Source organism: Triticum aestivum, chromosome 2B (assembly GCF_018294505.1).
Source record: "Triticum aestivum cultivar Chinese Spring chromosome 2B, IWGSC CS RefSeq v2.1, whole genome shotgun sequence".
NCBI classification, from domain to species: domain Eukaryota; kingdom Viridiplantae; phylum Streptophyta; class Magnoliopsida; order Poales; family Poaceae; genus Triticum; species Triticum aestivum.
Genome location: NC_057798.1, coordinates 308,444,957 through 308,467,689, shown reverse-complemented (window position 1 = coordinate 308,467,689; position 22,733 = coordinate 308,444,957). Strand labels below are relative to the sequence as shown.

At 49.2% G+C, this 22,733-nt stretch overlaps 1 protein-coding gene across 1 annotated transcript in view; it reads left to right on the top strand.

The window, feature by feature from the left end:
- The first annotated feature begins 655 nt into the window (after window positions 1-655).
- LOC123044807 (chromatin remodeling protein SHL) overlaps window positions 656-22,733 on the top strand; it is a 44,249-nt gene continuing 22,171 nt past the window's right edge. The window contains exons 1-3 of the mRNA XM_044467686.1: window positions 656-947; window positions 9,148-9,496; window positions 10,177-10,245. Coding sequence (XP_044323621.1) covers window positions 875-947; window positions 9,148-9,496; window positions 10,177-10,245 — 491 coding nt within the window. The 5' untranslated portion in view covers window positions 656-874. The remainder of the gene's footprint in view (window positions 948-9,147; window positions 9,497-10,176; window positions 10,246-22,733) is intronic.

The window sequence follows — 22,733 nt, the reverse complement described above, 5'->3', positions numbered from 1 at the left end:
AGCCCGAGTTCAGGGGTGCCCGAGGAGCGACCAGTGATGGATCAAGGGTAGATTCCGGCGACAGTCGCTGGAAGTGTTCGAAATCCTTGTTTCCGCCTAGGGGCAATTAATACATTTGTCATGTCAAACTATTTTTTACCACATAACACATATGGTAAGCAGTCCAACTATTTATGGAAAATAAAGAGTTTTGAAACATCTTTTTTTATGCGGCTAGCTCGGTCACTGCGCTTATAACCAGAGGTCCACAGCCAATCCGCCCAGCTTCCTTCCGTCCATCCACAGCGACGGCCCGTACGTCCCAATCCGCTCAGGGCATGTACAATGGTGGCATATGGATACATATGCCTCATGACAAAAAGTAATTTGAAGCATATGTGTTGATTTTTTCTCCCCAATGCAATCTACTACTAGTGGACCTTATTAAAGAATAGAAAGTGACTCTCACTACACATGCATCCCTTCTCTCCATTTCAACTTTTTCAATTTTATGCACCGGACCACACTTTTTATCTCTAAGCATCCGCCTCCTGAAGAGGATCTCGCTTTCCCCTTCGAACTTACTTTTTCTGTTATGCATTGGCCACCCTGAGGCTATGCATTGGCCATGTCCTCACTGGACGGCAGCAATAATTTACGCGAATGGTTTACCAAGCGAATTTTCACTGCATGAATCAAATGGTAGCGCACGAGAGGGAAACGCGACAGAGGCGGTAAAAAAGGGCGCCTCGGCGTTTTCGAACCAAAAAGGACGAGGCTCTGTTTGGAGGGGTAGTAGACAACAGGAAATTTCCCCATTCTTCTCCGAACCCTAGCTCCCCGCTCCCCGCTCCCCGCTCCTCACGCCTCTCGCCGTCGCCGTCCCGCCGAACCCATGGCTAAGACGCGTCCGCCCAAGAAGATCCTCGAGTCCTACACCATCAAGGGGTCTGACAAAGTCATCAAGCGTGAGGCTCTCCCCCCAGCTCATCTCCTCCCTCTGCTCCTGAGTTTTCCGGATTATTTTTGTGGGTTTTTGTTTTTGCGGCAATAATTTGTGGTATTGGTTGGCTGGTCTGGGAAATGTTTTAGTTGACGTGTTGTTTGAACCATGGTGGACAAAGAAATGTTTTTCGCTGTTCACTTCGGGGATAAGCTGAATTGCTAGCCAGCTCAAAAAGAAATTAGCACATTGAAACTTGAAATGACATTTTAACACATCATTTTTGCTGTGTTGTTTGAATTTTACAAAATGATAGATCAACTGGTTACTAACGATGACAGTGCTCTGCATTAAAACTCAAGTTTTCTATGTCTGTGGCCAAACTTTGTATCTTCAAAATTTTAAGTTGGATAGTGTGTCTTATGTGCTCGTGCACATGCAGTCTGCTCGAATTAAGTTGGGTAGAATAGGTTACACATAGGAAGCTCTGTTGTTCTGTTATGACCTTTATGAACTAGATGATTCCCGGGATATTAGTATGCAATACTCAAAATTCATGCAGTGCATTCTTAGAGGACACATAGGAAATGTGGAAATTCCATTCTACTTTAGACATACATATTAAAATAATCAATGTAAGTAAACTTGGTATATTGTAGAAAGAAGATATATATAGTTGCAATCCAAAAGGAATGTAGTTTACTTCTCTTGCAATTATCTAGAGTTGATTGTACTACCAACAAATGTACAACAAAACATGATAGCGAGAATTTAATAAACTAAATGGGATAACCAAATTCCATATTACCATATATACAATTCAATTTACAACAAACGACCGAAACAATAAAAATACTTTTACTGGCCTGAAAGACAACCTGCACATACCCAAAAATACATCATGTGTTGGCAAGTCTGTAAGCACGATCTTTGTTTACACCAGTTTTAGCATCACCTGTATATGTTATATGTTACTCTCAAGGAGAAATAAGGTAGCTGAAAACAAAGAGAGATGAACTTAGTAGACAAATGTAAGAATAACATAACCATAAATTGGAAGAATAAGAATGTGGTCATAGTACAATTGGTAGTGTGTGTATTAGCGCTGTGAAAAAACTTTTGCAATTGCAAGCTTCTTGAATATATGCATCAGACTAAAAAAAAATCATAGATGACAATAGTACATACTAAGCAAGATGCCTGACCTGCTTCGATTTTAATCAGACAACTCGTTGATGGACATTAGAAAAGAATCCGCACCAAGAACAGAATCTGCACAGAGGACAGGAAAAGCAATAGTAGAAGTATAGACCAAAGCTTCTCTTCTAAAAAAAAAGTAGTAATTGTATGGTCAATTGGTCATGAACCGTGGCAGTACTGATCACTCAATCCAAATCTCCAATTGGCAATGGTTTAAGATCAAGCACAAATTACATAAATAATCAGACTTTGAGACTCAATAAAGTTACAGTGACCAAGGATTAAGGAACTGAAATGAATGATGAATTTGGTCCGATGCATATATTATTGCAAAGGATAGAGGACTATAGTGCTGATAACCTGCTGATATATTGAGTCGGGGAAATACTTATATGATAACACACACTTGTGACTCATAATTCCAACTTCGATTCGTCTCTGAAAAAACTCAATGAAGGCGCAAGAAAACTAATTTACAGTCAAGTGCAGGATACAGTAAAGAAGCATCAGAGTAGAGGAAGTCGGGTAGGAGGGATCTGGAAGAAACTGGTATGGAAAGGGGATTGGAACAGGTTGCAACCAACGACAATGACTGCAGATGTGGCTACGACGCGCGGCACCAACAACCGATGCGTTTCAACAACAGAGACTTCAGATTCATCCCATCAATCTCATTGGCTTTCCTGGTATATGCTCAATTGGTGCCTCACCATTGACCCTCTTTGGATTGTTGTCCTTGTCTCTCTTATGTTCCCCAAGGAAGATCTGCATCCAAGTTGCGCCTAAACAAAATCCACTTGTTAATCTCCCTCCCCGATCTGCGGAGAGCTCGGGTGACCGATAGTGGGATCCTCACGGCCTACTCCTCCTAGCCGCTTTCTTGAACTCCTGAGACGAGACCGACCGGGGACCTGTAGTAGAAGAATGGCATTCAGTGGAGAAGGTGAAGGGGGAGACAGGAATCAATTGTGGGAGAGTAATTAGCGTCAAGAATATGGAGAGTTTTCGTGGAGAAAGACTGGAGGCGATCCGACCCGTAGAGCTGTTGGACGCGAGCGGACGGTTGTCGGAGTCGCAGGAGGGCCCTCACGTGGTGGGGAGAAGTTTCTTCTTTTTTCTAAGGGAAAGGGCTCGGTTATCTTTTTTTCTGTATCAGAGAGAGGGCTCGGTCGCTAATGTATGGTTGGAAAGAGAAAGGGACAGTCCAAACTGGAGGAATGACGTGCATGTGCATGTTCAGTTTTGCTTACCTGGCTAGATCGTTGACGTGGGATGGGTGCATGTCCAGGAAAATGAAGTAATACATGTGTGGGGCTTGTGTGGTGAGGTGGATAGCTTGCATGTTAAGATAAATAGGTTAGCGGGGATGAATCTCTTAGGTATACAGGATTACCGCTCTAGATTATGTGTCAATTAACTTCCCTTTTATTGTGCGTTTGTGTTATGGCATGCAACTTACAACTATGCAATATTCTGAATAACAGTTACCAGACACCCTATCTCTTAGTATATCATAAATGCACTTTACATAGCCTTGTACATAACCGAAGTCCTTAACTGCCATTTAATTATATACGTATCCATACACTGAGTAATTAGACAAATAATACGTTTTGCCTATATATAGCATGAAACTGCCAACAGTCGACTATGACATCAGTAGTGAAGGTGGAGAATTTACTACAATCCATAGTGGGCTTGATAAATTCTTCATATTAGATATTTAGTGACCTGATTTGTGGTGAGGAAAATAGATTTTCACTGTTAAATGACCATGGTAAACATTTATCGTCCATTGAACTGTATGAGCTCAACTCATACTGGCCTTCTCTCCATCAGTGTGGTAGAGCACCTTTTTCATGGGCTCTTCTTCCTGTACTACAGCTGCTGGGACAAGCAATGGTGTTGGTGCTAGCGGGTTCAGTTGATTCTCCAACTTATTAATTTTCTTCTCCATTATTAGTGCTGTGCCATCGATGACCACATGCTCGTACTTCTGCAAGGGTTCAAGGCACTATTTGATAAGCCTTGTAGCATACCATCGGCGCGCATGTGCGACCACCGCATTCAGCTCCTGTCAAGAACATCCCCTATTACAATTCACCTATATCGTTACCCTGAGTTCTAGAAGGATGAGATCGAACGCCAATGCGAGGATATGCTCCAACAAGGTATCATCTGGGAAAGTAACCCTGAATTTTCTTCCCCGACGATTGTTTGTCAAGAAACTGGATGGCACATGGCGGTTTTGTGTGGACTACCACCAACTTAATGATGGTATTTGTCGGTGTCAAAACTGGCAGACCTCGGGGTAGGGGGTCCCGAGCTGTGGATCTCGGACAGATGGTAACAAGAACAGAGAGACGATGTTTTACCCAGGTTCGAGCCATCTTGATGGAGGTAAAACCCTACGTCCTGCTCTTGTTTATATTTGTTTATATTAGTGGAGAGGTATCAAGTACAGAGTTGATCTACCTCGAGATCGTAATATGTGGTCTAACTCTAGGGCTAGGTGAATGATATTGCGTTGATGTCCCCTCTACGGGCTAAACCCTATGGCTTATACACACGCCAGAGAAGGTATCTAGGGTTACAAGGTCGATATTTAGGAGCAAGGCAGCAAGAGAGATCTTGGAGTATACGTCAGTCTTCGGTGTAGGTAGTCTTGATCATGCCTCGTGCGTACGGCCTTCGGAGTCCGTCTTGACCAAGAATGAGGGCCCATCGGCCCAACCCAAGGATCATGAGCTAGCTAGGTTAGCATCCCCCAATCCAGGACACCGTCAGTAGCCCCCGAACCGGTCTTCTATGTCGAGGACGACCTTCATGACGATAACAACCTCGGATCCGGAGTCCTTGGCTCAACAGATGAGTTCCTTATAATTCTCCGACTACTCCTTTTAAAGGAGCGATGCCAACCGAGGCTCACCCGAGCTTGTACCCTGTCCGAAGAGATCGAATAAATTAGCCTCGAAGGCCAATCATCTCGGTGCGAACAGTCCCACTTAGTCTGACAACTTTAACGGCTCACCCCACGATAGGTCGAGCAGTTACTGCTTCCCTCAATTTGCCGTCCGAGGCAACCTTTTTACTGGCACGTCCCATTGAGGTGGAGATCGTGCCTGGTTTCTCAGGGATATCATCAAGATTTTGTTTCACCCATATGCTTAACGGCATCTTTGGTGGGAGTGGCGTTTTTATTGGCACAGTAAGGGGGACTCTTGGCCTTTCACCGGCCTATAAGAGCAAAAGAGAGGACAACGCAACCGACCATGCTCCCATTCTTCCCACCTACTGCTTCTTCTAGCTCCAGCGCCCATATCCGATCCCACAACCTTCTTCTTTAGCGAGTCCAACCTCCCCCACCAGCCATGGCCGACACCCTCAAGTGGCATTGGGGTGGTTCCATCATGACAGATGGCACCATTCTAGAGCTACGCAGCGCGGGGTACTTATCTGCCAACATAGCTGCATGTGCTCCAGCCGCTGGCCAGTAGGTGCCCGCTCTCGGTGCAGGCGAGCGGGTGGTCTTCGTCCCCCACCTCTTCCGAGGCCTGGGGTTGCCGCTGCACCCCTTTGTGCGCGGGGTAATGTTCTACTACGGGCTTGACTTCCACCACATGGCCTCAAACTCCATTCTCCACCTCGCCTCCTTCATCATGGTTTGCGAGGCCTTCCTCCGCTGCGAGCCGCACTTTGGCCTGTGGCGGAAGATTTTCGGGATCAAGCCGAAGTCCAGCGGCTTTGACCTTGCGGAGTGCAGAGGGGCCATGATCAGCAAGAACCAGGGGGCTGAATGGTTCAAGGGCACCTTCATTGAAACGGTGAAGGAGTGGCAGCGAGAGTGGTTCTACATCATCGAACCGCTCGCCCCTGGCCAGGTCGAGGTCCCTGCCTTTTCGGCCGGGCCTCCAAAGAAGCTCAGATCCTGGAAGGAGAAGGGTGTCGCTTGGGGGAACCCAGCCGAGGTGGAAGCCATGATCAAGAGGATCAAGTGGTGGTCCACTACGAAGAACCTCCAGCTCGCCGACGTCATCAACGTCATGCTCAACCACCGTATGCTCCCGCTCCAGATTCTGGCTACCCCGATGTGGGCGCAAAAGCCCGAGGACATGCCCCCCTCACCGCCTTCTTCCGCTCCACCTTGGCAGCCATGCTCAACTCAGTACAAACTTTTGACCTCGGGAAAAAAGTTATTCAAAACATACCCTTAACTTTTGTGTAAATAACATGGTAATATACACACCGCAGACGTGATAATTTACGTACAAACACCGGGGTAACTTTTTGACCCTTGTGGAAAAACGTTGTTGAAAACACACCCCGGATAACTTTTGTGTAAATAGTATGATAATTTACTCACCGCAGATCTGATAACTTGCGCATGAACACCATGATAACTCTGATCCAGGGAAAGGGGGAGGGGGTTGTTGTTGTTGTAAACATACCCACGGTAACTTTTGTGCACACAACATTGTGATTAAGCACCGCAGACATGATAACTCAAGTACAAAACACCTCAGCAACTTTGACACATGGAAAATAAGTTGTTGAAAACATACCCTTGGTAACTTCTATGTAATAACATGGTAATATACGCACTACATACCTGATCACTTAGGTACAAAACATTGTGGTAACTTTGAATCGGGTGAAAAAAGTTGTTGAAAACATACCCCGGGTAATTTTTGTGCAAATAGCATGGTAATATACACACCGTGGATGTGGTAACTTAGCACAGGCGTGGCAACTTTTGACCACGAAAAAAAGTCGTCGGAACATATCAACATGGGATCTAGTTTTGAAGGCCTCGTTGCAACGATTTTTTAATGTGAAAATGGATTTTAAATCAGATCAATGGTTTGAGCTATAAAACATTTTGAATTTTTGATATGGGGAGACTCTAAGATGACATCATCTTTTTGTCCTCTAGTGCATACGTACATGTGCATGCGGAGAAGGGTGGGGGAACCATTTTTATGCCCCCGATAACTTCAATGAACAAAAGGAATAGGGCCTGTAATTCCAAACAAACAAGAAGAATTAAACACTAAGAGCCAAAAATTGGGCATCACCAAGACAAACCAAGGAGAACTCAACACTGCGACCCATAATTAGGCATCAAGACACGAAGCATGCCTAGATCAATCTGTTTATGCAAGTAGCGCGGAAGCTTTGCCGGCGTGGTGGCCGCGTGCAACGACTGGCGACGAAGTCCTCGATCGCTTTCTCTTTGGTAAAGCGTGATGGAAAAACACCTCTTCCGCCGACGGCGGCGCATTCAACTTGAACGCCTGCCTAGCGCCATCAGATCTCTGACGCGGGAGGAGTGGCAGTGGTGGCATACCAGTGCAGGCCTTCGGGGCTGTAGCGCCCGAGCAAGTCATGGCCTTTTCCTTTACTACAGGGTGTACAGGTGCTGAAGCGGAGGTGCTAGGGCTCCATTCTTGGAACGAAGGAGGAGACGATTCACGGTCTAGCTGACGGGTGCACACGGACGTCTTCACCTCAGGATCCGTAGATGGAGGTGGGGAGGCGGGGATGGTGCCGGAGAGTTGGCCGCGTGATGGTGATACAGGCGGCAGGCCATGAGGGCCATGTAGGACGCACAGGCAGACATGGGACGGGAGTGAGGGGAAAGAGAAGAGAGGGGCAGTGGGGGCCGGAACGGATGAAGAAACGGCTCCTAAGAGCAGCCCGTGAGATCAGGTGGTTTGCAGGAGGAGGGGGGAGATCGTGGGTGGGCGTCACTGCGAGGAGGGTATCGGTGATGAGGGCGGAGATGGAGGCATGGGGTGTGTGTGCGTGGCTCACGCTATTTTTTCTCTTCGCCGTGCGAAGGAAGCATAGGCGTGAGAGGGGAGCGCTGGTTGAACCATCACGACGATGACGGCGGATCCCCCTTTAATAGTAGAGAGATATATTTCTGCCAATGGCACATAAATTCGTATGTTTGCAACCTGCCCTGGGGACCCACCGGGAGGCCCACTGCTTCCGCGAGGAACAATGATGGACGGGGTCCCGGGGGCCTTGGTGCTCAAGGCTTGTCCATCCACCAAGGCCCCGAGCCGTGCCAGCTGGCGTCTGTCTTTGATACGTGATTGTGACCCGCCTTATCCATCTTGAGAGGGGTGCCTGCCCCTGTATTGCTGACATATATGTAACAATAGTTTAGGACAAATTAGGACATATTGGGGATGTGACGTATTTGGACAAATATTTCCTACCACCCGGTGGTAGTTACCCTCACATGAGTTTTGTATGTTGTATGTAGTACTCCCTCCGTTCCGAAATATTTGTCTTTCTAGAGATTTCAACAAGTGACTACGTACGGAGCAAAATAAGTGAATCAACACTCTAAAATATGTCTACATACATCCGTATGTTGTGTCCATTTGAAATGCCTAGAAAGACAAATATTTGGGAACGGAGGGAGTATATGTCAAAACCGAGAGTATGTACGCGTAGTATGTAGTATGTATAACAATATTTTGGTCGTATGTGCTATTTATTAGTATTATTTTTTTATACATACAAATATGAAAGTATTTTCAAAATAAACTAAAAAATATGGACTCACATGCAAGTTTTTCATAGAGCTCACTTTGAAAAATCTTAGATATAGTATATAAACATACCGAGAATGATAAAGTAGTATATATACTATCACACAGTAGTATTTAAGACGTGAGGGTAACTACCACCGGGTGGTAGGATGTATAATTTTGACATTCTATTTTTTGAGTCTTAGAAATGTTGCACAGAAGGTAAAAAACAGGGACAGTGAACCGTTACATTTTGCACCAATCCAGATGTGTAATGATATGAGAGAATATGGATGCTTTGATGTCCATTTTATTGCTGAATGTATGTCTTGCTGTATTGACCTCACTTTTCCATGCTCCAAAATATCGCTATCTCATTGTGATCCGGCATTATCTTGATATTTTGATGATGACCTTTTCAAAATGAACCAATTAAAACTAATCTGGCTTTTGTCTGATTTTCCCACGTGTTTCTTCCAGCTGGGGACTGTGTGCTAATGAGATCAGCTGATACATCAAAGCCACCGTATGTGGCAAAAGTCGAGTCCATTGAGGCAACAGGGTCTCGAGGCACAAATGTGAGAGTACGGGTTCGATGGTACTATCGTCCAGAAGAATCCATTGGTGGGAGGCGACCATTTCATGGTTCCAAAGAGGTATTCCTCTCTGACCACTATGATGTACAGAGTGCTGACACAATAGAGGGAAAATGCAATGTCCACAGCTTCCGTAGCTACACAAAGCTTGATTCTGTGAATGCCGAGGACTTCTTCTGTCGCTTTGACTACAAATCAGCATCCGGCAGTTTCGTGCCCGACCGTATAGCTGTGTAAGAATCCAATGCAACCTCTAATGTTTTATTGTTGGTAGATGGATTCTCAATGCACTGTGTAATTTAGTTTTTTGGCATGGCAGTTCATTATATAAATGATGCATTTCTAACTTTACGATGATATTGACTATAATTAGTTTTCCTAGTTTTGTTCATGAATGATGTCTATATTTATCCCAAAGCTTATCAAGTTTGTACCCTTGATGATATGATGATAATTTTTTGCATATTCACAACCCATCTATTGGCCTGTTTTAGTTATTTTCCTAAAGAGGCAACACAACTATTTTCTTGCATGTAAGGCAATAGGAAGGGACATAAAAAAAATGCAAGGTTTATGTCAACAGTTGTTGGCATTTCATGTGTTGGGCTCGTGGTACACAATGCATGCTTTGGCTTATATTGTCCACAATCGAAGAGTAATCCCTTGTTTGCTATAGCAGCTATGTTTGGGAAAAAGTTGTTGCAGCTTGTTGTCCCATTAAATTGTGCTTCTTGTTTTATAATATTTGATCAAAGTCTATTTTCTTCCACTCTTGTATGTAATCTCAATCAAATCCCTCTTTCTTGCTAGGCTTTGCGTGCCTCCCTTATTTGCATGTTTGATTTCTGTACAGTTTTTGAATCAGAATCTCTTGTTTACTGTTATTATCCTGTCTTTCTGTACAATGTGACAGGTTTTGCAAGTGTGAGATGCCGTACAATCCTGATGACCTTATGATCCAATGTGAGGAATGCTCTGACTGGTGAGTAAATCTTATATTTGAAAAATACTCCCTCTGTGAAGAAATATAAGAGCGTTTAGATCACTACTTTAGTGATCTACTCTTATATTTCTTTACGGAGGTAGTGCAAATTAACTTTTCAAAGTCATGGGTGTCGGTTCCTCTGGTTCATTTTGTATCATTCTGTCGTGGTTCGTTTTGAAAAGGTCATCATCACCTTGATACTTTGATGATGTCCTCCATTCCATGTGCATTTCGTACTAATTGGTTCACGATGACATAGTTATACCTTTTCCGCTCTGGTGCATTTTGTATCATTCTGTTTTGTGTACAAATGGAGGTGTGTGTCTTGTTTTTTTGATATTAGACGCGAGGTATAAAAGGTAGGCGATAAATCATTGTTTCAAGTAGAGCTGAACTGCAGCTAATCGTACAAAAAGAACTTAGTATTTTGGTACCTATTTTCGGCTTTGATGTGGTGTAACTAGGGGTGGATGTTCGGTTCCCCCGAACAGAATGGTTTGGTGCTTTATAATTTTTGGTTTTCAGAAAATATGGACCGATTGGCCTCTACTATTTAACGTAACCGAGAGTTTGGTCCCTGGATCATTCGGTTAGGTCGTCGGTTCTGGACCGAACAGATCGTCGTACATGGGGCTGGCTGACTGGCATAGCTGGCCTGCTAGCAAGATGGGCGCTGGGCTGGGCTGGTCGGTTAGAATAGCGGCTAATACTAGCTGGGATGGTAGCTATCTATTGTCTGGCATAGACGCACAACTTCCTCTCACCAAAAATAAACTTAAGACAGTCGCAAGCTGCACCAACAGACAACATGTAGGCTTACAGGTGATCAGGTTGGGTTGGTACAGGCGATCAACTGCAAATTATGTATAGAAAAATGGCTTGGTTGGTACAGGCGATAAGCTGCAAATTATGTACAGAAATTTTTGCCAGCATATACCCTGTACCACACCGTTCCTTGACAAACAAGAATGACAGTAAATAAGTGACAGAGACTAACTTCGAGATAATTAACATAAACTGGGCATAAACATAGCAAATTCGACTCAACAGATAGCACCAGCAAACCAGCTGTAGTTTAGCACACACGACAGCATTGACAAGTCTGACTTAACACTTCAGTTTGATAAAACAAAAAAGAAGCAGAGAAGCAGCAGGAAGCACACAGGATCAGTAGCGTTGCGCCACTGCCATCTGCCAATCTCCCATCTTCTAAACTTCAAGCTTTATTGCTTATTCTTCAACCTTCATCGATGATTTACTGGCAGCACAGCTTGCTTATCTCACCTATATTCTTGTGAGGATTACACTTGCAAAGACGAAAGTGCTTGTGCAAAGCAGATGTACCATTGATGATCGGATGAGTGGCGATGTTGGTCTCGCAGTAGTTGCATTTTGCCTTCTGCAAACACCATCAACCTTGATCTTCTTGTTTGACACGAGAAAAATCTGTCATGTGTCTCCGTGAGAAGGGAAGAGGAGGTGTTTGATTTCTCTCATGCGCCGGGGAAAAAAAAATGCGGGCGTGCCAGTGTATCGTAGTACACAAAGAAAAGGTACAGGAAATGAGTATTTCATTAAATCTCTTTGGAGAAACAAAACTACAAGATCCTGTAAGAAAAAGTGCGCTCCGTGGCCTACTAGCGCGGCTAGCCTGACTGTGGCGATTGCGGTCTCCTGGTTCCCGGGGCCTCAAAAGGCTCCCGGTTAATTACTCCCGCGGGTTGCTCCGCATGATGCAGCGGGTTGCTCCGCATGATGCCTCCGATTAAGCCGTGTGGTCGTCTTCGTCGTCTTCGCTTCGCTTTCTCCATGCATGATGATGATGGTGTGTGTAGTGTGTGTGGGCAGCGGCAAAGCCTGTGTCCTCGTTGGTACACGTGCCGTTCAAAACATGGCTCTGTGCTAGCCACGTTCGCCCTTGCCGTCGCGCCTCGTCGGTCTTGACAACATTGATGTAGTCAGTGTTGGAGTAGCATGGGTCTTGCTTGGCTCGGACTTCTGACGATGTAGCGGCTTTGTCGGGGTATGCAAGGGATCACGGGAGTATTCCTTGGTGGAGACCGGCATCGGTGTAAAACCAACGCATGCTCATATCGGCATAGCCGGTGTGGTTGGCGACTCATCTTGGCTAGACGCCGAGTTTACAGCGGTCGTCCAAGACAAGGGCGCCGCCTCACGGGGCCACAATAAGATGCTGGTGAAGTTATGTCGCCTTCCCACCATCGTGCGTCACGTTCACGGGCTTCGAAACATGGACAACGCCATGTGGTGGTGCCTCGTCTCGACTAGATGCCGAGTTTACGGCGGTCCGCCAAGACAAGGGCATCGCCTCACCGGGCCGTGGTAAGATCTTGGTGAAGTCGCATCGCCTTCCCACCGTCGTGCCTCTTCATCATGGGCTCCGGGTTGCGAATAGCATCATGCGGCACCGTCTTCTCCTCCGGGTCACGGACAGCACCGTGTAGCGCCATCTTCTTCTCTATGTTGCGGGCTTCATTTTGCGGACAACACCGGGTGTGCGTCGTCTTCGCGGCTCCGGGTCGCGGGCTCTGTCTTAACGAGGTAGACATCGGTGGTGTCAACCCGCGAGCTCCACGTGTCCGTCCTCTACGACACCAGCTTGATGATGTTGATGACGGACGTCGTGCTGGTGAGCTCCGTGTCACTATCCACCATGGCACGATGGCGGCATTCTCGTGAGCTCCACGCCTTCGTCCTCCATGGCGCCGGCTTGATGAAGAAGATGATGGGCATCGTCCTAGCGAGCTCCGTGTCGCCATCCTCCACGGCACGCGGCGGCATCCCCGCGAGCTCCATGCCTCCGGGCTCCAGCTTGATAATGTTGGCGATGGACGTCGTCTTGGTGAGCTTCGGGCCACCTGGCACGGCGGCGGCATACTCGCGAGCTCCATGCCTTCGTCCTCCTTGGCGCCGTCTTGATGAATAAGACGCCGAGTGTTGTCCTAGCGAGCTCCGTGTCGTCGTGGCACCAGCTTGAAGAAAAGGACGGGCGTCGTCCTAGCGAGCTCCGTGTCGCAATTCACCGTGGCACCGCGGCGGCGTCTTCGCGAGCTCCACGCCACCATCCTCCATGGCACAGGCTTGATGAGGTTGACATTGGCGTCGTCTTGGCGAGCTCCGTGTCGCCATCCACCGTGGCACGAGCTCCACGCCTTCGCCCTCCTGCTCCAACATGACGAAGTAGATGGTGGGCGTCGTCCTTGCGAACTCCATGCCGCGATCCTCCGCAGCACCGGTGGATGAAGAAAACGACGGGCGTCGCCTTGGCGAGCTCCGTGTCGCCATCCTCCGCGGCACCATCTTGACGTTTGGCGCCATCCTGGCGAGTTCCACGCCTCCATCCTCTGGCACCGGCTTGATGATGTAGACGACGGTCTTGGAGGTATCGATGTAGTGTCCTGGTCCGGCGGCACCGTTCACCGTCTCCATTGCATCTGGTACGAGAAGAGTGCCGCATCATCCGCGGCCACCAACGCATGGCACGAGAAGAGCGCCGCATCATCCACGGCCTTCTCCGCTGGTCGCGTCGTCCGTCGTCCCCGTCACCTGATACATGAAAAGAGAAGTACGTACCATAAAGAAGACATGGTGCGTTAGCTTCTTCGATCGGCCGCGGCTGCCACGGGCTCTTCTTGGGTGTTTGGCCAGATGTGTCTGCTGGTGCCTCCCCTTTGCGCACGTGCCACCGCCGGTGCGTCCTCTGACCTCCTCTACGCTGCCTCTAGGGGCGCGTCGCTGCGTGGGTTTGGCCGGCTGCGTTCCTCTGCTTGGGTGCCCCAGCCGGCTGTTCTTCTCGTGTAGCAGTGTCCTTGAACATGCAGGCAACGGAAGAGCCACACCACGATTGTGAGTGCTGCAGTCGCCGGCCGGCGCATCTTCATGCTTGGGCGGGGTGTCGTTGCCGCCGCCGCATACGCGGGTCTTCTCACATGCGTACGTGCTATCTAGCGAGTGACGGCGCCGTACACGCCGCCGCTGTGGGCGCGCCTCTCCCGACTGGCTTCCGTCTCCTCTCGCCCGCTCTTCTTGGTGCGTGCTTGATTTGTTGAGATGAGGTGGCTGGCTCCCACTGTTGTGTGAGTCCTCTCGTGTGTATTTATATGCCCAGGGATAGGCGCTGGACCCTCGTCCAAGTTGATCCGATCGGGCAGGTGATCTTCACACGGAAATATAGATCCCTTTTGAGTACTTGCCTTGTTGAAAATTTTCCTTATCTAGGCTTCCTCCGATCGATCTTCTTCTTGGCATGCACTCCTGCAAAAGAAATATACCATATATAATTATATATACCTACCTGGCCGTAGATTGAACGGTGCATGAGTCCGTGGTCAGGCACAGACCAACGGCGTGGCTAGCAGTATTTGAGTACGCGGCTGGCGCACGGGTACTTGCAGGTGTACTTGTATGTACCCGCCGTCGCGTATAACTCGGGTATATGTATTTCTGCTGTACATATTGCTGCCCTCATGCATACATGTATGTACATTGGCAAAATTGTCATGCACCACGTACAAGTCCACATGCATGTAATACGTATGTAGGCAAATTGGTAGTGCACCTCGTACAAGGTCAATCAAGAGATTAACTAGTTCGTACATGCACTAGTCCACCATGTAAGAGATTAACTAGTTCGTACATGCACTAGTCCACCATGTGTGTACATATACTCTTCCCTGTGTATGTTGTACTCACGAAAATTCTCTCTTCTCTAGTACAAAACTGCATCAAACAAATGCCCCCTCACCAAATAAAATTCGAGCGTGAAGCGATCGAACTTAGTTTGGTGAAACAATTTTTTTGTAATGAATAGGCGCATCAACATGTGTGCAGCCTAGAGAGGTATTGACCCGAGATTCGGCGACATTGAGCGTTGTCCCGAAGATGATTGATTGATTGTAATGTAAATTAGTGTAGGCATGTCCATCCACACTTGGTGTTCTCTAGGGAGCTCGTTGGATCGTATAACAGGCATGATGTCGATCAATGAGACAAACCCAATCTCATATTTGTTCCATGGCGGGAACATGATGCCTTGTCCTGAAAACAAGAATACACAAAAATTACCAATCTCGTCGCGACCGCCTAGCTGCTGCAGTGCCAACCGACTTGATTGGAGGGTTTCACAAATTCACGCAGGCCGCACTGGCGGGTTTGCACTGCTCCCATGAACTCCATGTGAAGATGTAGGCGAGGCGTCGGTAGACCGTCGACAACTCCCCTTTCATTGAGTGAATCACCACACCATTCACGATGTGGCAATTCTAGTGGTATGCTGGGATGCCACCGGCCTTAGGAATGATTGAGGGGCTGATGTTGCCCCCATGCTTCATTGTTGTTGGAGTCGAGGTCACGGAGACATCTCGACGCTACCTTTATGAGCGCAGGTGTTGCCTTCTGGCGCCCATCGTGCGTGTTGGTGTAGACCATTGGTTGCCGAGGTGTCGTCGGCGTTGTCAGGGACGCATGGGTATTGCTACCCCCAAACACCCATGATGTAGTTCGATATAATGGTTTGTCATCAAAATGTCGTCGAGGAAGACAGGAAGCACCTCTCCATGGCTGCAAAGATGTTGGAGTAGCACAACTAGAAACACCAAATGGAAAAGGCGAAAAAAAAGTTTGTGGATTTTTAAAATGTTGGCCTTCCCATTATACGCCAACTATTGGGCGTGATATCCGAGAAGGCTACCAAAGGACTTGTCATTAGGAATCGTCGAAAGACCATGACGATTGCAACTCAACAACTTAAATAAGCTTTGGTGTGAGACGCCGTGTTTCGGGATGCTTCTGAGAGGCAACAAAAATTCATACTCTAGCCCATCATCATATTGAGGCCCCCACAGCTCGACATGTCCCCTGCACACGCCCCATGAACCCAGAGACTTGGGTGTGATAAGTTCAGGGTAAATGGTTTTGGGATAATGGCTTGGCGATTTTTCTTCGTGCATATTGAGGGGTGGTGAACAGCTACCGCCCGCCTTCCTTTCAGTCGGTTCCTTATTACTTGGGACCACTTGACTGCTTCTTGGACTATTGGGATTTTTTTTCTTGCTTCGTGAAGTCCCAGCAAAGTACATTACCCTCATCAAGGACATGTACAATAATGTTGTGACAAGTGTTCGAACAAGTGATGTCGACACCGATGACTTCCCGATTAAGATAGGACTGCATCAGGGGTCAGCTTGAGCCCTTATCTTTTTGCATTGGTGATGGATGAGGTCACAAGGGGTATACAAGGAGATATCCCATGGTGTATGCTCTTTGCGGATGATGTGGTGCTAGTTGACGATAGTCGGACGGGGGTAAATAGGAAGTTAGAGTTATGGAGACAAACCTTGGAATCGAAAGGGTTTAGGCTTAGTAGAACTAAAACCGAGTACATGATGTGCGGTTCCAGTACTACTAGCTGTGAGGAGGAGGAGGTTAGCCTTGATGGCCAGGTGGTACCTCGGAAGGACACCTTTCGGTATTTGGGGTCAATGTTGCAGGAGGATGGAGGTATTGATGAAGATGTGAACCATCGAATCAAAGCCGGATGGATGAAGTGGCGCCAAGCTTCTGGCATTCTCTGTTGACAAGAGAGTGCCACAAAAGCTAAAAGGCAAGTTCTACAGGACGGCGGTTCGACCCGCAATGTTGTATGGCGCGGAGTGTTGGCCGATTAAAAGGCGACATGTTCAACAGTTAGGTGTGGCGGAGATGCGTATGTTGAGATGGATGTGTGGCCACACGAGGAAGGATCGAGTCCGGAATAATGATATACGAGATAGAGTTGGGGTAGCACCAATTGAGGAGAAGCTTGTCCAACATCGTTTGAGATGGTTTGGGCATATTCAGCGCAGGCCTCCAGAAGCTCCAGTGCATAGCGGACGGCTAAAGCGTGCGGAGAATGTCAAGAGAGGGCGGGGTTGACCGATTTTGACATGGGAGGAGTCCGTTAAGAGAGACCTGAAGGATTGGAGTATCGACAAAGAGCTAGCTATGGACAGGGGTGCGTGGAAGCTTGCTATCCATGTGCCAGAGCCATGAGTTGGTTGCGAGATCTTATGGGTTTCACCTCTAGCCTACCCCAACTTGTTTGGGACTAAAGGCTTTGTTGTTGTTGTTGTTGTTTCGTGAAGTTATAGGATTTTTTTTCTTGCGCGGGCTGATTGGCAGCAAACTCCATGGACTTGTTTTGACATTTGGCTTGAACTTTTTGAAGATTCTTCTTCCAGGATCTCTTGGGGAACCACCTCGGGAATTTGGAAGGCAACTGTTCACCTCTGTGTACTAGGAAAAACCCTCTAGCACTTTATCTGGAGCTTCTGGTGGCGCACCCCAGGGATGCCATGTGACTAACGCACCAAACCAACTTGTGTTGGGTTAGGCATCCCTCCATGATCTTTTCATACAGTCTTCCTTGGGTGCGAGCCTTTGTGACCACGTGGCATGCCGGGAAACATGAAGAGCGCGGGGTCTCAATACTTAGAAGTGCCCAAGTTATTGTCTCCGCTGCCTCCGGAAGCATAAACCTTGTACGTGTCGTGCATTGTGGGTGTAGGAGCCGCTCCACCTGCAACCTAACACATTTTGCCAGACTCGAACAAGTCCTAGGGTAGCCAAAACATCAATCAACAACGTGGTGTCATAGGAGAAAGCCATCTTTTTGTTGGACTTGGTCCGTAAAAATTGGGGAAAACTAGATATATCTACGAAATGCAAAGGAGAATGCACCATGGATTCGATAGCCCACGGAAAAAGTTTCCCCAATGAAAATCCGAAAGGCAACAAAAGAGGCAAAATTTAAGGATTTTTTGGGGAACCTTCCGTTGATTGGGGGCATAGGTCGGACTCCCTGGGAATCGATGAGTTGGTATGCTCCTCCGTCGTAGACTTGCTTGATGACATATGGTCCTTCCCACTTTGACTCGAACTTGCCCTTCGTCTTGTGCGTCACGAGGATGGGACGCCTGAGCACGAGGACCAACTCGCCTTTTCGGAAGACATGTTGCTTGACGAGCTTGTCGTAGGCTCTCACCATATTCTGGCGGTAAAGCTCTAGGTTTTGTAGGGCATGAAGTCGCCCTCTTCAAGGGCATCGAGCTCCTGAAATCGCGGTTGTACCTGTTCGTCTTGGGTGGTCTCATTTTGGATATAGGGTAGATGGACCTCTAGTGGTAGGACCACCTCACTCCCGTAAATGAGAGAAAACAGAGTAGCATGTGTTGGGGTACGGACCGTGACGCGGTACGCCTACAAGAACTCGAAGAGACGACCATGCCAGTCTCTTATGTTCCTTGTCACTGTTTTCTTGAGTATCTTGTTGAGTGTCTTGTTGAAGGCTTAGATTGCATCGTTGGCTTGGTGAAAATGGTGGGGATGTGGTGATGAAGTGAAGGGGAGAGCGGTACGCCCATCGCTCCGGCTATGCTTATTCGTATCCCTCCGTCTTGTCATTGTCCGATGATGAAGTGGGCGGCCTTCGCCTCGTCGGTGCCCGGCCTAGTGGTGTCCGCCTTGTCGGTGTCGGGCCGGATGACATGCCTTCGCCTCGTCGGTGCCTGACAAGATATGGATTGCTTCATCGGTAAAAGACAAGTTGGTGGAGTACAACTTCGCCTCGCCGGTGCTTGGGCGATGTTGTGGACGTTCGTCGTGTGGATGTTGGGGTAGATGTTGACGATGTTGCCGCCTCAACAAGCAGCAACACAGGGTTAGCATGAAACCATGCAAGGTGGCCTTGGACGGGCTTCGTGTCAGCGAAGGTGTAGAGATTGAGCTCCGCCTCATTGGCGATGTAGAGGGTGCACCCACCTTGGGCGAGCTATGTGTTGATGTAGACGTCGCCCGCCTTCAGGCGAGCTCTATGTCTGCGACGGGGTAAACATTGTTCCCGCCTTAGGAAAGCTCCTTTTCCAATGGCGTAGATGGTGACTTGTCCGGACGGTCTCCATATTATCAATAGTATGGCTGGCGCTCCGCCTCGGCGGCGGTGTAAATGACACCCCACCTGGCGTGAGCTTGTGCCGGTGACGGTGTATGCAGCGTCCCCATCGTAGGCATGTTCGACATTGCAGATTGCATGACACCTTGGGCGTGCTCCGCGTCGACGGCTGTGTGGACCCAGCCCTCCCCGGCCAAGCTCCGCGTGGACGGTAGTGTCGACCAAGCCCCTCTTCAGGCAAGCTCCACGTCGATGCTGGTGTAGGTGGTGCCTCAACATCGATGGGCTGCATGTCAATGGCGGTGTAGGTGTCCCGCCTTAGGCGAGCTCCATGTTTTGGGTTGTTGACAGTGCCTCGCCTCGGATGAGCTTCGAGGTGGTGTAGAAGATGCCCCTCGTTAGGCGAGCTCCGTGTCGACCACTATGCAAAAAGTACGCCGGCCTCGGGCAGGATCCGAGGACATGTAGACGGCACCCGACTTTACGTGAGCTCCATTTCTACGGTGGTGTAGAAGGCGCTCCACCTTCGAGCTACCTCCGCGTTGGCATCCGTGTAGACGGTGCCCCATCTTTAGCCAAATCTGTGTCGATGGAGGTGAAAAGGAGCCCTGCCTACCCGAGCTCCATGTCAGCGGAGGTGGATGGCCCGCCTTGGGGGCACACCATGTTGACGAAGGTTAGTCGGGGCCCCGCCTTGGGGCCCCTCCATGTCGGCGATGGTGTGGAAGGTACCCCGCCTTGGATGAGTGACGAGTCACCTCTGGCGAGTTCCAGTTGGCGGCTGCATTGACGACCCTGCACTGGGAGAGAACGGGGTGGCGCATGGTGCCGAGTGGATGATGCAGCCCTGTCTGTCGTCACCTGGAGTTGTGGCCGAGCTCCCTGCCAAGGACGGGACGCATGTCATGGTGGAAGAGTTTGCCGTAGAGGGTCCGTGGTCGCCACCTTTGAGTGGGTTGAGGGTTCCTCCCACCATCTTGATGTCTTAACATTGTTTACAGCGTGGGGTCATGTTAGGATGCCCCCACTCTAAGTGGTGAGTTGGTGAAGGCTGTCGTCGAGGCGCTCATGATGAGGATGATGACCTTGGGATTGGCGCCTCATCCTACCTACACCCTGCATTAATGAAGTACTCGGTGCTCCTTGATCATGGAGCGGCCTCTAGATATGGTTCATGTGTTCCTAGAGTAGGCGAAGATCCACGCCTTGAATCCTTGCCACCTGGTGCCGTGTCTCGAAGCAAAGGACGGAGAACCTATTGTCGTTGGAGAGTGATCGTCAATCAACCGCCGACTTGTGGAGACATGGCGCCCATGCACATCTTCGAGTATCGTCGAGGTTGATGGAAACTGTAGGGCCTTGCAATTCTCCCCCTTGTAGTTGCGTAGAGGATGTGCGCTTTCGAAAAAACAAGAGTTCACCATGAGCCTACGCAGTTTGTGGGAGATGGCCTCCAAGCCTTCCTGTAGCTTGACCTCGGTGCGCCATGGTGTTGGTGTTGGCGGCTCCGAGTGTGAAGTCGCGGTAGAGGCGTGAAGGGAAGCCACACTTGCTCGCCTGTTTGCGGCCCTGGTGTGAAGGCGTTGAGTTGCCTCCACATCTGCTTTCATATTCGCCCTTGTTGACTCTTTCAACATGGCGCGCACCACAAGAATTAGCTCGCGATGCTTCTTCTTCGCCTTGGCAGCCTCCCGCCTTAGTGCCTTTTTCGACAGCACAGTTTGGAACTGCGCAGGATCTTGGGCTTGATGCATGTAGACCCTGGCTCCATGCTCGATGAAGACCATAGGCGGCAATGTTCCGGGCTAGATCATCACCGGCTCCGATTTGTTGCCAAGGGAGAGTCTGCCTGCAAGAAATAGGTCTTACCGACGAAGATCCTTGCAGCATGCTGTGCGCATTGGGAGATTGGCGAAGACGATTTCGACGACCACAACGAAGCCAAGATGGGAGGAGAACCATGTCCCACCGGGCGTGCCAATTTGTTTGACACGAGAAAAATCTGTCATGTGTCTCCTTGAGAAGGGAAGAGGAGGTGTTTGATTTCTCTCATGCGTCGGGGAAAGAAAATGTGGGCGTGCCAGTGTACCGTAGTACACAAAGAAAAGGTACGGGAAACGAGTATTTCATTAATCTCTTTGGAGAAACAAAATACAAGATCCTGCAAGAAAAAGTGCGCTCCGTGGCCTACTAGCGCGACTAGCCTGACTGTGGCGATTGCGGTCTCCTGGTTCCCGGGGCCTCAGAAGGCTCCCGGTTAATTACTCCCGCGGGTTGCTCCGCATGATGCCTCCGATTAAGCCGTGTGGTCGTCTTCGTTGTCTTCGCTTCGCTTTCTCCATGCATGATGATGATGGTGTGTGTAGTGTGTGTGGGCAGCGGCAAAGCCTGTGTCCTCGTCGGTACACGTGCCGTTCAAAACATGGCTCTGTGCTAGCCACGTTCGCCCTTGCCATCGCGCCTCGTCGGTCTTGACAACGTTGATGTAGTCGGTGTTGGAGTAGCATGGGTCCTGCTTGGAACGGACTTCTTGACGATGTAGCGGCTTCGTCGGGGTATGCAAGGGATTCGCCTCATGGGAGTATTCCTTGGTGGAGACGGGCGTCGGTGTAAAACCAACGCACGCTCATATCGGCATAGCCGGTGTGGTTGGCGACTCATCTCGGCTAGACGCCGAGTTTACGGCGGTCCTCCAAGACAAGGGCGCCGCCTCACGGGGCCACAATAAGATGCTGGTTAAGTCGTGTCGCCTTCTCACCATCGTGCGTCACGTTCACGGGCTCTGAAACATGGACAACGGGCTCTGAAACATGGACAACGCCATGTGGTGGTGCCTCGTCTCGACTAGACGACGAGTTTACGGTGGTCCGCCAAGACAAGGGCACCGCCTCACTGGGCCGTGGTAAGATCTTGGTGAAGTCGCATCGCCTTCCCACCGTCGCGCCTCGTCATCATGGGCTCCGGGTTGCGAATAGCATCATGCGGCACCGTCTTCTCCTCCGGGTCACGGACATCACCGTGTAGCGCCATCTTCTCTGTGTTGCGGGCTTCATGTTGCGGACAACACCGGGGTGTGCGTCGTCTTCGCGGCTCCGGGTCGCGGGCTCCGTCTTGACGAGGTAGACATCGGTGGTGTCAACCCGCGAGCTCCACGCGTCTGTCCTCTGCGGCACCAACTTGATGATGTTAATGATGGACGTTGTGCTGGTGAGCTCCGTGTCACTATCCACCGTGGCACGACTGCGGCATCCTCGCGAGCTCCACGCCTCCGTCCTCCATGGCGCCGGCTTGATGAAGAAGATGATGGGCATTGTCCTAGTGAGCTCCGTGTCGCCATCCTCCGCGGCACGCGGCGGCATCCCTGCGAGCTCCATGCCTCCGGGCTCTAGCTTGATAATGTTGGCGATGGACGTCGTCTTGGTGAGCTTCGGGCCACCATCCACCGCGGCACGGCGGCGGCATACTCGCGAGCTCCACGCCTTCGTCCTCCTTGGCGCCGTCTTGATGAATAAGACGCCGAGTGTCGTCCTAGCGAGCT